At 45.7% G+C, this 17485-nt stretch overlaps 1 protein-coding gene across 3 annotated transcripts; it reads left to right on the top strand.

Moving 5' to 3' along the window:
* The first annotated feature begins 4260 nt into the window (after nt 1-4260).
* LOC128148164 (cytochrome P450 2J2-like) lies at nt 4261-17043 on the top strand. 3 transcript variants are annotated; one of them, XM_052801694.1, is made up of 10 exons: nt 4261-7127; nt 8528-8819; nt 10422-10584; nt 11229-11369; nt 13007-13167; nt 13975-14151; nt 14691-14832; nt 15006-15193; nt 16095-16233; nt 16711-17043. In XM_052801694.1, exons 2-10 carry the CDS (start codon nt 8613-8615, stop codon nt 16887-16889), a joined length of 1497 nt encoding a protein of 498 aa, XP_052657654.1. In that variant the 5' UTR covers nt 4261-7127; nt 8528-8612; the 3' UTR covers nt 16890-17043. The 3 variants fall into 3 exon arrangements, with proteins under 3 accessions (XP_052657654.1, XP_052657653.1, XP_052657652.1); XM_052801693.1 differs by lacking the exon at nt 4261-7127 and adding an exon at nt 8247-8341; XM_052801692.1 differs by lacking the exon at nt 4261-7127 and having other exon boundaries at nt 8263-8819.
* Nucleotides 17044-17485: the final 442 nt, after the last annotated feature.

The following is a 17485-nucleotide window of genomic DNA, read 5'->3' as shown; positions in this document are numbered from 1 at the left end:
GGACAACGGGGTGAGCCGGTTTAGGCATGTTGCTTTTTCGTTACACTAAAATAGGACTCGCTGCTACCAGAAGCAGCAGGGTAGTAGACAGCCCAGCTATTGCTCTCTGCCATGACACGTGCTCTCCACCACAGTGCCATTCAGTCACCTGCTCAGGAGCATTTTCGCCTAGTGTGATCCAGGTGTTGCTCAGTGGCTAGACATCTTTTGAAAAAGAGTTATCAGGCAATTCAGAAACACAAGGAGCTTGTGATAAGAAGCAGATAAGTTTAAAATGAAGAATAAATTACCAATAAATAAACTGCCTGTTATCGGTAGAGGTCTTCACTGAAGATGATCTTGCAGCACCTCCCAAGGATTCCCTTCACTGAAGAACCTCTAGTAGCTTCTGAGTAGTTATTAGATAGAGATTAAGGTACCCAAGGCAGTCCCCAGCCAGTGTTTGACCAATCTGGAAAAAGTTCTCAGGAATCACCAGCCAGTATTTTATTACAGTTAGACCAGAAGCTGGACTGGATTTGTCTCTGTAATTGTCTGAGAGACACAAGTAAGCACCCTTCGAGAAGCTATCATTTCTGCTACAAAGAGAGCATAAATTTGCATCTCTCCAGGCCACCCAAAAAGTGATCTTTGATTTGTCAAAATAATCCTTTATGCAGAGGAATTGAGAGCTTGGAAGATACCCAAAAATGTGTTAATCTACACTTTTTAAATTTCCCTTTTTATGTAAGGAGGGGGGGAATTAATAATAAGCTTCTAAATCATGTGGTTAAGTTTAAAGAAAAATGCTTTGGGAAAGTTTTCTAGCCTTCTGCAAGACATTTTGGTTTTATTCCTTCTGTCTCCGCAAGACTTTTGCCTTCTACTGTTTGCCAGCAGGAGGAAGATTGGAAAAATTCTACTGGTCCTGTCATCGCAAGGGACAATTGTGGAGTGGTTTTATTGTTATCCTTCTCCGTCTGGTAGAATGAGATCAGACCCTCCATTTAGCTAAAGACAAGGCATCTTCTTTTTCGTTCCAGATGTGCTAAGCTATTGTAAACAATGAAGGCTTTTGTCATATTCGACATGAAGTTCAACACTTCATTGTGTGTTTGTGAGCCTTTGAAGACCGTCATGCTCGACCTTTCAGGTAAAAGGGCTCACAGAAAGTCTTTGGGCCAAAGGAGACCCCGGTTCCTGGGTTCCATGCAGGAGGACTTCCCCAGAAGGACTCATAGCAAGCACTGGCCTTCCAGACTAAATGCAACATCTCCTTCTTTTAAAGGTTTATACTTAACAAAAGCGTCTTGCTAAGACATGTGCATGATGGGGGGGAGCAGCATTTTGCAGCAGCCCCTCCTCTTGGTTTTGGCGTTGGCTTTATTTTAGGGTGGGCTTCTGGCCACTTGGAGCTAAGCAGAAACAAGCTATAAATTTACTTCCAAGGGCAACCGTTTGGGCCATGGGATTTTAGGCACAAGAGGCCAGTCCTGCATGTTTGATAGCAAGCTCAAGGCTTTACCTTCCAGATCAGCATAGTTTGATAGAAAGTTTATCCATTACCAACCTGTGTTGGTTTAGTTCCCTTTGTTCCCAGAAAACAAAGGCTCTGTGTTCACAGCTAAATCCCCCCATACAAGCATTTCCTTTAACTAAACAAAAGCCTGCTAAATAAGAACGTTTCTCCCTTTGGGTAATGCTGCATTCCCCCATGCTCATGGTATGCGATATTCCCTTAGTTCACTTACTTTGTTACTTTTTACAGTTCAGTTTCCATACGCTGCCGCTCATGTGTGGTGCCAATGCTGTTGGTGATGAATTTCTTGCAGAGCTGACTTGAGCAATGTCTCTCTGAAGTAATCATTTTCTGTCTCCCCAGCATTTAGCTGCGTACATAGTCTCCAAGACCTTTCACCAAGCATCCATCAGCAATGAGTTCAAGCTAAGCAAGACGCTACCCTGTTCCAGAGGCTGAGCAAATCACAGGCCTATGTTGTAACTAATTATTTGTATTGGCTGATTGTTTTTTAATGTGTCTGTTTTACAGGTAAACAGATTTATCTTAGGAAGGCAAAGGTAATAATGATGCTGGATTTTATTCATTGCCTTCCTTCAGAGACTGAAAAGGTGAATGCTGAAATAGGTGTAATTTAGCTGTACAGAGAAGTCACTTGATTTTCATACCCAGGCAGGATTGCTGGAAAAGATTGGGAAAGCCTGAAAAAATTGTGGGGCCTCCTAACACGACTCCATAAATGGATGACATTAGCCATGTGGTCTCCAGCCTCCAACTCCTCATGAACCTCCCCATTTAAAATGGAACATATTCTAATTGGCAAACGCCCTGGAGAAGCCAATTTCTGGTGCAGGGAGCCTACCACACAGACCCCACATTCAGACAGATCAAGAACATCAGCCATTTGTGATGTTCAACTCAACCTTATGATCCTAGGTGCAAATCTGAGCATGGGCATCTTGCAGACATCTCAGCAACTGCTCTGGCAACTGTGATGCTCTTTGTACATTGCTTGTATTTCAGAAGCACTCAGAGCTGTCTCAGAGCACATGACACACGGATCAAGGAGATCCAAAAAAACAGTGCTTGACCCAAAATGCTTATGACTGAAACACCAGAAGGCTGGATGGAAGCACAGGAGACACAAAAGTACTGCTCACTGGTACAATTTAGCTGCAATCGGGGGATTGCAGGTATGGGAACAGACCCTGAAAAGTTCTTTCAGGCTTACAGAACAAGGCAAGAGAAGAAATTCACTAGGTTAAAATTCTTGGAGGGAGATGTCATATGTGTATGCTGTAAGGTAAAGCCATGGGCAGATAGCACTGTCTGGGTGATATCCTCACCCATAGGACTCTTGTGCCTTTTTTGAACTTGTTTTTAAAGAAATCTGGGTCTTGAAAACAAAAAGCTATGGCTAGAGATATTCAGGAGTGGCAGTGGCTGCCTTCAAGTTAGCACGGCCAGCCTTGGAGACCTGAACCAGTGTGAGCATCATCAAGGGCTCAGCAGTGTCCGTATATAACCGTCCTGCACAGGGTGAAAGTGTGGGTGCCCCATTCCTGGAGGTTTCTGCTTCGGAAGGACCCTACTCCTTCTTCTTTCCACCACTGCAAAAGAAAAGCTGCTTTCAGTGGAAATTTTACCACCGCTAGGTTTTGCTGCCTGCCCTCCCTGGGCTGGGCGAGGGAGGAAGACCTTTACCTGCTGTTCGCCGCTGGGCAGGGGGCACCATGAAGGAAACAAGACCCAGGCGTCTGGCGGCAGCTTTTTCGGCTGGATTTCGGTTTGCCTGCCGGGCTGGGGTTGCAGCTGGCTGGCCTGATCTCCTTCCCTCCCACCGGCTCTCACTGAGAGCAGAACATGCCTTCTCCTGCTGATTTCTGCTTGCCATATTGATTGCAGCAGGGTATAATGGAGACAAGTCAGGCAGAAAGCCAGCCACCCTTGGGAATGATTAAAGAGCAAGCAGAAAAGGATAGAAGTGAAGAAAAACAGGCTGACACTTAGGACGTGGTGGATTCGGAGCAAATTATGCCCCTTTCCCCACCTCACCCCAGCCGGGTGCCCGGGATAGTGCAGCAGCACCTCTTTTTCAGCTCTGCCCAAAAGCAGCATCATATCGACCCCCGTGTACATGGGGAACAAAATCCCCAGAATGTGTACAATATCCCTATTGTGCATGGATTTGCAGACTGATTATTCAGAGCGTAGCCAAGGAAAGGTAAGGCTATGACCCATTGTTTTCGTGCGATCAATTGAATACTGTCATTTGCATTTAAAACGCTCCGAATTCGCACTGTCAATATGCCAAACAGCTGCTCGGGCTTTTCAGCATTCCATGGTGACAATCACACTATCGTACATCATTGGCACCAGGATTTGCAATACTCTCAGTGTCAAAATTTTGTGGGTTTTTTTTTTTTTTTAAGAAAAAAAAAAATCCCCCCCCAAAATACCCAAACCTGTGAAAAATCCGCTTTTAAAATGATGGCGTTCGATGCTGCTAAGCAGGCCTTCACAGATGCCAACATATCAAAATTCATCTCTTTTCTTCCTCTCCTACAATTAAAAGGTAGTTAAGAAAGAGGCTGTTCCTGATAGATCCACCTTCTGTTTTCTCCTTTGTATGCGTATTATTCATTAGCAGTCTAATAAGAGTTTCAAAATGCTCTGTGCCTCTGCCAGCAGGGCATATGTATGTAGACATGTGCTTGTGACAGATAAGTACATAAACAGCATATTGGCACCAGAAAGACATCTGTGCCTAGAAAAACGCTTGTGATATGTACATAAATGACATTTTAGCTCTAGTCAAGTCCTTGTGGCTTTGAGAGGAATATGTGACTGTACTCTTCTCTGTGAATACTGAAAAGGTGCATCTTAGAAAGGAGAGTATTTTAGAGGTTTATGGAGAGTCGGAGGAAGAGCTTGGATGCGGGAAGCCGCCCCGTGCGAACAGCCGGGGTTGCAGCCCCAGCTCTGCCAGGTTGCGGCAGACGGCGGCGGAGTCTTGCCAAGGGGATCGTGGGCGGTTGCCGCCGGCAGTGCCGTGAGCGTGGCCCCCTTGGGGGGGAAGCACCCGGCACCCCCGAAATCTGATTCGATACGTCCGTATGGGGTCTGCCGTGCGGGGCAGCGTGGGGCTGGCAAAGGCAATGCAGCTCCTGGCCGCGAAGGGAATAAAATCTTGGGCCAAAGACCAAAAAGTCAGGGGCTGATCCAGGGTCCGGAGGCACGGCGAGTGCTCCCTGCAGCGCTTTTTGCTACCTACATTTAATTATCTGGCTGACAAAGCTGAACGCAATCCCTTCACCACAACTGCCTTCTACAGCAGAAAAGGGACCTTCTGGTCTGTTACAGAAGCGGACCGAGCATACCATCTTCTGGGATCCTTCCCGGATTGCACAACGGGACACCTTGTAGGTCTACTCACACTGCTTAGTTTAGGCTCCTAACGCCTCAGTTTACCCATTCATGGTGACAGTTGCCTGCCTTATAGCTTTAATTAGTGCTGGAAACGCACTAAAAGGCCAGGAGGCTCTAGGTGAGAGGTCTATGGGAGTCCCAGGAAAACCTAGAGAATATTTGCATCTAGTCTGCGGTAGGAGAGAGAGAAGATGCAACACTGGAGGCCAAACATGCACAGCAGTAAATACGGACTTGGATTATTGATTTCTGGGCTTGGAGTCAGAGTCCTAGATATATCGGAGCCCTCAGCTCCCGTGGGAGCACTTACGTCCCGGTGAAATCACCCCAAGCGGGGAATTTAAGCTTAAGGACTGGGTTCAACCACATCTTTCCTGAGCTTGCTCCAGGAGGTATGGCTGCCCCAGCACTCTCCGTTCCTGGCTTTCTGCAATTACAAATCTCCTGTAGATTTCATTTGATCCAGTAAAGCAAATCCCAAAAGGAAATGAGTGTCCAAAGCTGCCGTTGCCTCCAGGTCCACGAGGACTCACCTGAAACAGCAGTTGCACCTACACGAAAGCCCTCTGGGACCTGGCCTTAACAGGCACATCGGGGTGGTGGCTGCTGTTCACCAGCTTGCCCGTGGTGAAAATGGCATCACTCCTTTGGGTCTGGCATAAGAAGGAAAGAAGCAGCAAAATATTCCTTGGTGTAAATCAGGATGGGTCCTCGGACTTCGCTGGAGCCTGTCGGTTGACGTGACCTGAGCGCGCGGCTCCCCGGGTGGGTGGGTCTCACACCTCCAACGTGGTGGATGGAACCACAGTGGTGGATGAGCTGTTACTTGCCTGAAAAAAAGTGTTTGGGGGAAAAATTGTCTCCAGTCATTCTCATTTTGCATGTGATTTTTCCTACATATGTTTCTAATCATTAAGAAATTCTGTAGCTTAAATAATGCTCTGAAAGTACGGTAACTGTTGGACTACATTCTGTTGTAACCTTATTGAATTTCACTTCTCTGGAAAAAATAATGGGATACTATATCTTGAAAAACAAATGGTAATTGCGTTTTTAACAGAATGTTTCTCTTTGTGTTTCAAAACCTTCTGCACACAGTTAGACATCTAGCCAGGGAAGAAGGTACAAAGCATATGGGCCAATTTCTGTCTGTTGGCTGTTCAAGATGCCTTAATATTCAAGCAGTGATGTGTGTGTGTCCGTGCAATATGGCACAATTTATCTACATGGTATCCATGAGCTCAGGTGAGGTGGTCAAAAAGTTGTGTACTGGGGTCAGAAGAGTTATTCAAGGAGGAACTAGGTAAGGCGGGTTTACATCCTGCTCCCTATTAGATGTGTGGGTGTACATCCTTATATTAATTCACATTTTGTCTATTTGGACCACAGAAGACCGGTGTCCTTGTGTTCGTGGTGCTGGCCAGAGGCACAGGTTCATCTTCCAGGAGACCAGGATCTTAAAACTAAGGGTCTTGTCGAGACTGCAAAAATAGGAATTGTCCAACACCTTTGTACTGCCCATGCGCCGCAGTGATATGACTTCCTCAGTGACTGGGGATTTGCACATCACCACGTGCCGAGAACTGATTTCATTAAAGCCTGGGACCCAAAATAGCATCGTCGCAACGCAGTTTGGAAACATGCTGGTGTTATTGTCTACCGAGGTTAGGAGAGCCCTGCTAATACTGGAATGCTCTTCCCTAATTTTTAGTAAATCTGGCATGTTAAGAACTTTGTGAAGAGATGCATTTGGACATGTGAAGCTTCAAGGCAAAGTAATAGGCTTGAGGTTTCTGACTGACAAGACACATGTGAGTACATGCAAAATGTGCTCCTCCTGCTAAAAATAACATTTCTCCTGTCAACCACGATGCATCCACCCCCACAACACCACCCAGAAGAACACATTAACACCTTGGCTTTGCACGTAGCCCGATTCACAGCAGCCACAAGTGGTAGAGGGATCTGCACTCTGTGTGCATGCTGACAAATCATATGGCATAGCGAAGAACAGGGGAGTGAAACTGGGCTAGCAGAAGTTGACGCCTTATCATCACAGTCCCTTTGAGCATGCTGTAGGCTGACACCTCCACCAACCGAGTCATCTCCCCGATGCCAGGATGAAGAGCACGAGCCCACTATCCTGATTTAGCCTCTGGGAAGCGAGGCTCGGCTTGCCACACCAGGAAGGGTGGAATAGGTGCGTTGAAGCAAACGGGTACAGGAGCATCACGGGTGCACGGCATGGGGAGAAGCAAACCATGTCCAACCACTGCTGCTCACAGCTGTGCTGCAGCGACATGTGAAATATACTTTATACACCAGTGATGTGAGATGTTTCTCCCATCACTGCTCCCCATTTGGTTCCTAATACCATCCAGAAACCCGTAAATACTATTTCAAACCAAGAAGCGTTGGGTTGCATGTAGGTATTACCCTTAGAAAGGACTCCTGCAATAACTAAGGTGCAGGTCTGTCATACAGCCTGTGTGTGCTTCTGCTGTCACTGCAGCCACCAAGGTTATGAGACACATGGACAGCAAAGCTTTTAAAAGTGGTGAAAGACTAGAGAATACCAAAATTTTTTCACAATTATTATTTCCTATGAAAATTTGCATTTTTTCCTGAAAAATTAAAGCTTTCTGAAAAACGTTGAAGACAATAAAAATTTACCATTCTTCAGAACTTCTCACCGTACCTTCGAGGTGAATAATTTGAAAAATCATTATTGACAGTTTTGCTTCAGTATAAATTTAGATTGTTTGCAAAGTAAATCTCTTAAAAGAAAAAAAAAAAGGGTGCTGGAAACAAGTCGTAGTTAAAATATTGGCAGGTGAGACAAGGTTGATTCACGGTCACAGAGATCACTGTTGGTCCACTGCAACCTTCCCCTGGGACAGCATGAAGCTTTATTCAAAGGAGATTTTCGGAAAACCCAGGAGATTTAAATGCATAAGTTCCAATCTCTCCTTTAGCTGGCAGATGCATGAGCCTACGTTCTCACTCTCGAAATTAAGCTCCTTTAACTCTCATTTAAGTGGCTGGGCAGAGCCCTGGGCTCTCGCAGAGCTTCCCTTGTCCGAACTTCACCTGATGACTCTGGCAAAGCCGGGCAGGCTTTGGTGGGCACTGAAGGCATCCAGCCCTTCGCAGACGGTGCTTAGCGCTTAACAGGATCAGCCCCTTAGAGACTTGTATGGTGCCCATCACCTCAGATGCCTTACCGTTTTTTAAATTATGCAACGCCCACCATATGTAATTAGCCAAGTAAGCTGCTTTCACCTAACCTCAGATGTTTGTAATGCTTATAATCCCTGCTAGGTGTCTGTATAAAGGAGCTCCTTGTTAAGGGCAGAAGGGAGGAATATTCTTCCATAAGAAAACTGGGGAGTTGACAGAGATATAAAGCTAAAGGTTTGCAAGATTGCTTTTGTTTGGCCAAATGGTCTGAGGTTTTGGGGTTGTTTTTGGAGATCCTGGTGTTTAGTTATTCAGCAGGTGGTCTGGCAGTAGCTGTACATGAGAAAGCAGCTCGCCCATGAGAAGTCCTGTCCCCAGTAAGCTATCAGCATCTTAGCTTGTTCTTTGTTTTCTTTCCAGTCCTTTCTTACTCCTGTTTTAGCAAATGTTAACACCAGCATCAAGTCCCTTCCTGGGATGAAAATCCGTGAGTTCATCAGCCAAGATGGAGCTTCAGTTTTGGCCTGATTTGGTTTCTCTCTTGGAAAAGCTGAACGGTTGGACACTCTTGCTGCTTCTGGTCACATTTCTTTTGATTATTGACCTTGTGAAAAAGAGACGACCCAGGAATTTCCCTCCAGGGCCACAGCTCTTTCCTCTCGTGGGAACGTTCGTGGACTTGAAGCAGCCACTCCATCTTGCGCTGCAGAAGGTAAGAGCTCCATGGACATTTCTCCTCCTAACAGTATTTCACCTCTTCAGTGACTTTTGTCACCAAAGATGCGAAGCAAGGGCAGCCTCTGAAGAACTAGCTATATAATAAACCATGTATGATAGAGGACCCTTCTTGGTTTTCTCTCTTACTGTCACCTCCTCTTCCATGGGAGTAGGAAGGTCCAATGGGAAAGAATGGAGGAAGACCTACATGTTCCTCCTCTTTCTTCCCATCTGACCATGACCATTTTCTGCTGGAATCCAGGAAGGGTTTGGAGGGACTGGGCCAGGCTGGGGGACAGATGGCAAGTGCTGTGCGAGAAATGAACTGTTTGGACTATGAAGATCATCTCTGGAAATTGTCTTGTCGTTGTCTTTGCTCAGAGGCCAACGATTGGCCCCATTACCTCTGAAAGAAACATTTAAGATCCTGAGTTAACCATCCCTGTGGCTTCTTCTGTGTCGCAGAAAGAGGCAGTGATTTCTCTGGAAACCTTTCCAGAGCTTTGACTCCCACCAAAGCCAACAAGAGATATTTTATAGATGCTGAGTATGCTTCCCTGAAAAAGTGGAAGGAAAAATTCTGACTTGCTGGTTGCAAATATGCTTTCTGGTGACTATTTATCTCTTGCTTTTACTTAGCAGGCTGACACCAGTCTATCTACCCTGGATTTTCACGGGCCAGTAGCATGGGTGTCCCCTAGGGGAACCCTTGGGGAAGGCTGAGGCAGCATGCTCAGGATATTTTGTCAATACACACAATTATTACTAATAAAATTAATCATTGCATTCATTTACATGCACACAATGACTGAGACACCCATTTGGCTCCGGACTAGTTTCACAAGTCACCAAGGCAGTTCAGGGTGACCACGTGTGCCCTTTCATGTAGACTCGTACTAAGAGGATGGCCTGAGCTCCTTGGCAGAGTGGGGCCAGAGAGACTGTATGATGGCCCTCTGCTCTTGCACATCAGGGAGGTGAATGCTGCACAGGAGACACTAAAGCTAGCAAAGTCCATGCAAGGAAAATGGCTATAATTTGGCCATAAATGCATTTAGGCTTAAAATTAGAAGTAGGTTTGAAGCCATCAGCAGTTGGAGCCACTTTCTAAATAGGGTCGCTGGAGCAAGAAACCACAGTATTTTAGACACAACGTTGATGAAGGGGATTATTTGTTGTGCTTTGCCCTCAGCAGCAAAAGCCTGGGCATGGTGACCCACGTGGTGTCCTCACCTCTTGTACCCTTCCTGTGAAGAAGATGGAACAGATGCCCATCAGTTGCAAAGCAAGTAATGTCCTTGTTACAAGCTAAATCGATGCAACCACCTGGTGAAACCCAGGTCATACCTGCTAACAAATATAAGCAAACAATCTCTTCCACACTACAGCTCTCTAGCATTTTTTATGCGGTCTCCAGTCTTCATAGAATAGTTTAGATTGGATGGGACCTGCAGACTTGGGTTTGAGTTTTTCTTAAGTCCTCTTGCTCCACGCAGGACTAAATTCAAAGTTAGATGCCATTGCTCGAGGTCTTGTCCGGGTGAGTTTTGAAAATCTCCACCTTCTTGCTTTCAGAGGGCGATGAACTCTCTTTCAGCTTACTGGTCGGTATGGGAACATCTTCAGCGTGCAGTTTGGAAGTCTGACTTTTGTGGTGGTCAACGGGTACCAGATGGTGAGAGAAGCTCTTGTCCACCAGGCTGAAATATTTGCAGATCGGCCAAATATTCCACTCCTCCAAGAAATATTTAAAGGCTTTGGTAAGCACAGCTACCAGGATTTTTGGTAGAAATTTTTCATCTATTTGCAGTGATAACAGTTAGAGTGAAAGAAACAGATTGAATTCAACCCTTGCTAATTGCATCCATAAAAGCTTGCGCAGAGTAAGGCAAGAACTGAGTTCAGTCTGATAATCTCACAGGTGTACGTTTTAATCTCTCTGGGATTTAGGGATGATGATGGGATCATCAGGTCTTGATGAAAGAGGAGAAATAAATGCAAGCTGCCCAGCAATCAATACACTTGAAGAGTTTTCCCCTTGGTTTTAATTTCTCCTTTACTTTTTCTCCCCGGGTTGCATATAGCTCCAGAGACAGGGAATGGTGCTCCTGCCTGCAGCTCTGCCAACAGCGTGATAGTACTTATAGTATTTTGGCTTACACCTTTTTTTCCCACGCAAAGTGACAAAGTAGCAGATTAAAGCAAATCCATAAAGCTAGATCTTTAGCATAAGCCAATTACTCTTGAATTTTAATTCCCAGGCAAAGCTATAGTTTTTCCGTGTCTATGGAGTTTGTTTGCTTCAGTTTGGAGTCTTTGTTCAAGATGAATGGCCACTGCCTAATCCCGTCACTCATATGTGACCCAGAGAGAGGTTTGTTTGCTTGTTTTTTTCTACCTACAGGGCTCATATCATCAAATGGCCATATATGGAGGCAACAGAGAAAGTTTGCTTCAGCAACACTGAAAACCATTGCTGTAAGTTTTGAGGAAAAAGTGCAAGAGGAGAGCCGGTACCTTGTGGAGACGATTGAGGAGGAGAAAGGTGGGCGGTTAAGGTACAGCACTATGCCCAAAGCTTCCAGCTAAATGAACAACGAAAAGTAAAACTCTCACTCCGACACAGCTCCTAACATGCAAAACATTTCTTCAATAGCTCAAATCTCTACCTTACACTTCCAGACTGCCCCTTTTGGCACTTATTTGAGACCTCAGGCCTGCTATTTTAGTTCTTCCTTGTTAATATTAAGTGAATATATACTAGGTGTTTATTAAAACTTGCATGTTTATAGGGCTAAGAAAGTCTCTCCTGTATTCTGTGAAGGAATAAATGCAGCTCTCCTGCTATCAGGCACATACGCTCGGAGGCTTAGTTAACCTCTGCTTGTCCTTGGTTTTGCAAAGTATTTTAAAACTTGTTTAGTCAGGCTTTCCTTTTGTATCATGCACAGATGAAGCATGTGCCTTGCTCTTTTATGGTCCAGCTTTTAAGAACTGCCAGAGGGATATTAGTAAGAATAATTTGTATGTTGGTACATGGGTGATGTTGCACTTCAGCTTTAAATAGAAGCAGATGGGGTTTAGCTAATTCTATGGAGCTATATATAGTAAATAAGAAAGATCTAAATAGGAATTGTGAAATTATATACTGAACTTGCTCCATTTTAATTGCTGTTGCACTGAACAGGCCAAATACTTCATGTTGCCAATTGATTATAGTCCTTTATAGTCCTAATCAATAAACTAATTAAGCTGCTGGTTTGGGCCTTTCTTCCCATTAGTAATGACAAATAGTGATCATGTCCATCACTCTCATATCTGAGCACCAGCCCAGTTTAATTACTTTCTTGAAGAGTGGGGAGATCAGCAGTCCTGTGCAGAGTGCCTTGCATTTCAAAGTGATGCTCCCCAGCGTACCGGCAGCAGCTCAGGGCTGGACTGGATTCATTACTGATACTAGTATCTCATATCACGGCAAGTAGCTCTCCAGGCTGCCTAAATGTGCCCTAGGACATGATGGGCTCTGCTCGGTACCTCTGCCAAGGAATGCAGATGTGACGAACGTCACACCACACTTTGCTCTTCTAGGAGCTGATGCACATCATGTCTATGGACCATATGAGCTATTGCTGGAGTTTACAGGTGGGCGCAGAGACCTGCAATCCTCTCCCTCTCCCCTCTCTCCTCCATCTCACTTGATTTCTTTGTGGTGGACAGTTAAAGGCCAGTGCAACGGCATTTTTGCAGTGTGGTTAGGCCTGAGCTCCCTGCCCCAGGCTAAGCTTTGAGGGACCCTCTCCTGGTGTTTGAAATTGGCACCAAAACCATGCTGGAGCATGCAAACCCCAGCCATAGCATGGCAAGCTCCTGGGTTTTTTCCCTGGAAAATGGTTCAAACCCTGCTCCGGCAGGTCTGTGCTAACGTCGGTGTGTGCCAGCAGGCTGGGCTGGAGACAGAAGGGGATGTCCTCGGAGAAAGGGTGTCGTGGCACACAATGCCCAACCCCAAGTGATGGGGGTGGTGGGACCCCAGGACATGGGGTGAAGCCTTAGCATCACCATGAGTGAAAAGTAGGTGAGGTCTCACCCCAACTTCACAACTGTTGATCTGATAGAGAAAGTGGTTTTGACTCAGACTTTAAAGAAAAAAAAGAAAGCTGTCTTTCATTTTGTTTCCTCCAGGACAACCGTTTGACCCTCATTACAAAATTAATAGTGCTGTTTCGAACATCATCTGTTCCATAACTTTTGGGAACCGCTTCGACTATCATGACAACCGTTTCCAGGAATTACTGCACTCACTGGCTGAAACGCTGCTGCTCATCGGAAGTTTCTGGGGCCAGGTAAAGCCGGTCAGATGCTTTTCCAGCTTCAGCCGCATGTAAGTGCTCAGAAACCGGAGTTTCTAAGGCACTGACATAGTCTGCTTTTCCCTGTAGAAAAAGAGTCATGTTATAAGGGAAATGACCACGAGTATTGTTTTACATTAGACTGGGTTTATACACAAAATCCATCAGGAAAGTAAGGAAGCAAGTTAAAATTATTGAGGCACATAGAGAAAAAACACTACAGGACTGTAAAAACAATCTTATGCCTGACATAACCAAAGAACAATGAAAAAACCTTGAAAATATCTATGTTTCTACAAAAAGAAGAGCCAATTAGTAGCACTTTGTGAAAATTCTCATCTTTTCCCCCACCCCTTTCCCAACCAGTTTCTCAAATAACTTTTTTTTATGTCAAAACTGTCTGAGAGTGCAGGTTTATAACCAAAATAGGTGGATCTGGGGACAGAGCTTCTGCATGGCTGCACACCATGGGTCAGGTCTGATCTCTGTCCCCTCCACAGACCCCAGCACTAAGGGGCTTCTCTGCATCCACACTGATTTCTCACTCCAGTCACCACTTCACATGAGGTGGCAGCTTTGGCCACCCAATATCAGAGAACTTTATCAGCAGAAAACATCTGGCTAATTCTTGTCTTCTTTGTACTTGTTTACATCTGTGTAACTAAATTGACCTTTGTAGCAAAACTGATACTTTTTCCCAGTAGCAAGCAGAGGTAATAAACTGTACTAGCATCTCAGCTATGACACCTGCTCTTTTTTAACTCAAGAAATGCTCTTTTGCTCTGATTCATTTCTCACCAGCTGTATAATGCTTTTCCTTTGGTCATGAGATGGCTGCCAGGACCCTTTAGGAAAATCTTCAGGCACTGGGAGAAACTTCAATATTTTGTGAAAGAAGTGATCGCAAAGCACAAGGAGAATTTAGACCAGTCCGAGGCAGGAGATTATATTGACTGTTACCTGAAGGAAATAGAAAAGGTAAGAGGGAAACACCTAAACCTTAACCCATAAAATGAGCAGACAAGACTCAAGGCTGTTTTGTAAGAGGAGCTCATGCCTCCCGCGTTGCCTTCTCCTCCCTACCTCTTCCACGTCAAACTTTTTAGCAACAGCAGGAGCCTGATCACTTTGAAAACACACAGATTTTTTTTTTTTTTCATTTGAAAGTATTTACACTTTGTCTTCTTCCATTTTTCATTCTGCCACACGGCGTAGGAGGACTCTCAGGGAACGTGTTCACGTTTCTATGAGAGCTTGCAGGCCTGTGTTTGCTATTGTGAAACTTCACATTTAAAAATGCTACCTGCTTTCAAGAGTCATTCTACAGCAAACAGGTTGTCTTTCAAAGCAGTCCATAGGGCTTGAAATTCAATGAAAGTAAGGGGTAGAAATTTCCAAGTCCGGGGCTGGTGGATAATAAACTAGCAGCAGGACTTACGTACAGGTGGGTTTGGATTGGGTTTTTGAAAGCATCCCCTCATTAGTAAGGGTTTTCATTGCCGTGTTTTTTCCCCAAGTTTAAGGGTGACACCAGCTCATATTTCCACGAGGAAAACCTGCTGTGCTCCACCCTGGACCTCTTCTTAACCGGGACTGAGACCACGGCAACCGCCATCCGCTGGGCTCTGCTCTACATGGCCACGTACCCCCACATTCAGGGTAGGGCCACGGATGATGGGTCCTTCGTTTGGCCCAAAACTAGATAAACGAAGCTCAGAAAACAAAGCCATTTCCAGCTCTACCACGTGCTGGACATGCCCATGCCCCAGGTTTCTTACTGGACAGCTTTTGAACACAGATGTATTTTATTTATTTTTTTTTGCTTTCCATAGAGAAAGTGCAGCTCGAAATTGAGACGGTGATCGGCCAGTCCCGCCAGCCCATGATGGCCGACAAGGAGAACATGCCGTACACCAGCGCAGTGCTGAGCGAGGTCCTGCGGATGGGCAACATTGTGCCACTGGGGGTGCCCAGGATGTCCACCAGCGACACCACCTTGGGCGGCTTCCACCTCCCCAAAGTACGTGGAGACCACCAGCCTTTCCTTCATCCCACCAGAGCGGGGTCTTCATGGTGACATCAAGTCCCAGACCTCACCTGGAGGGGAACCAACCAGAAGGATCTTACAGAGATATCACAGTTACATAGAAAATACAAGCCCTCCCGATAGAGGAGAATTGTGAGATCCTGTGGTGTTGGTCATAATTTTCAATTTTAAAAGGTTTATTGCTTAAATTTTATAAAAGATGCTCTCCATGCATTATGGGAATAGAGGGCCAAGAAAAATAGGAAAGTAAACAGTTTGGGTTTCTTAATTCCACAGAGTATTAAAAATCATCTATTAAAAGTAACTCTTGATAAAAGACAGGTAATAGGTATTAATGCATACACACTGTTCTGCAATTATGAAAGCAAACATGAGATTTTAGATATAACTAGTCTCTTCCATGTATATGACTGGTTGCATCAAGGAAAATTAAAAACAAAAAATGTGGGCATCTTGCTTCACACTGATTAGAATGTTTTTCTTTTTCTAATGGAGGATGTGAAGATAAACCAGATCAGGTTTAAAAAAAACCAAAACACAATAATGTGGATCATTTGAAAATTATTTGGTTAAATTGCTTCAAATTCCTACGGGAACACCGTGTTACCAATTTAAAGTTGGTTTATATTAACACCACCAGTGACAGCAGCACAAGGTACGGATCAACACTATGGTGATACATAGAGGCGCACAGAAGTGAACAATCCTATAGGCTCTCACCCTCATTTAATTACATAGCTTAGGAAAAAACATTTTGCCCTTAAAAAAAAACATAGTTTACATTGTGAGTGGAACAGAGCTAATAATAAACTAGTCTGACAACACATCGGCTCTTCTCCGTCACGTAATCGCCCGTTTTCTCCACCTCTTGCAGGGCACCACCCTGATGACCAGCCTGACTTCGATAATGTTCGACAAAAACGTGTGGGAGACTCCAGACACCTTTAATCCTGAACATTTCCTGGAAAACGGCCAGTACAGGAGGCGGGAGGCTTTTCTGCCCTTCTCTGCAGGTAGGATGATGGATGGGGAGATGGTTTGCCTTTTTGCAATGCTTGCTTTTTTTTTTTCCCAAGACATCCCCTCCAGACTAGGGGGTACTGCTCCTTGTCCAGCTTTCAGCCCATCCCCACAGTGAAAAATCCCACTAACAGTTAATACTGACTGCTTGGAGCAGGAGGGAAATCAATTTGTTATCGCAGGATGAAAAAATAAGGCTTCTTCCTCTTGTGAAAGCTGCATAAATGTTTTGGGTTTTTTTCTTTTTTTCCGAGTTTCCCCTCTTCATCTATCCGAACAGCCATCGCAGTTTGCTCAGCAGTAAACTTCTGGGGAAGGTTTCTGCAAAATGTGTGGGTGAACATTGCCACCTAACCTTTCGAGGAAGAAAAGCTCCCGCAGCCTGTGCAAGGCGGCACACGCGAGAGGAGCCTGAGACGTGGTTGAAGCTCGCTCGGGACTCGGTGGGGTTATTTTTGCTCCTTTTCCAGGCAAGCGGGCTTGTCCCGGGGAACAGCTCGCCAGGACCGAGCTCTTCATCTTCTTCACAGCCCTCCTGCAGAAGTTCACCTTCCAGGCGCCGGCGGCTGCCCCGCCGACCTTCGCCTTCACACTCAGCCTCACGCGCTGCCCCAAGCCCTTCCAGATCTGTGCGCTGCCCCGTGACTGAGGCTGGCGTGGGGCTGCCCCACGTCCCCCCGCTTCAGCCCTCTGAAAGCTGGAAAATGTCCCTTCTCCCATCCGCCCCATCGACTTGGGGCTGAAACGATGGGCCACGGACGTCTAGCACCCACCAACGTGCGGGTGGCAGTGGGAAGGTCAGGAGGACCTTCCATCCTGTCCATCCTGCAAGGAGGACAACCCTTGCAGCTCTTCCCTTCACCTCCTGCCACCTCCCCTCTATCAGTTTGACAAAACACACGAATTTAAAAGCCTTATTACTTAATTGCCACCGTTAGCAGCTCCTAGGAAGGTGTCTGCCAGCTGCAAAACCATGGGCACAGTTGGGTCCATGTTGGCTCTTCCATAAGGGATATGTCAACCACCCAGAGACGATTTAACGACCCCTAAATCCCGATGCTGCAGCACCCCGAATGGCCACGGGCTGCATTTTTCTGAGGTGTCCCTCATCAGTTGGGGCAGCTGGCCTCGGACGTACAAGCTCTGGGTTCATGCCTCAGCACCCATTTGGACTTCCAGGTGGCCACAGCCAATCCTGAGCTTCAGGTGGGCTTGGGCTCGGTGTGTTGTACACTCCCTGCACCA

Source organism: Harpia harpyja, chromosome 11 (genome assembly GCF_026419915.1).
Source record: "Harpia harpyja isolate bHarHar1 chromosome 11, bHarHar1 primary haplotype, whole genome shotgun sequence".
Classification (NCBI taxonomy): domain Eukaryota; kingdom Metazoa; phylum Chordata; class Aves; order Accipitriformes; family Accipitridae; genus Harpia; species Harpia harpyja.
This window is presented reverse-complemented; position numbering and strand designations above follow the sequence as displayed.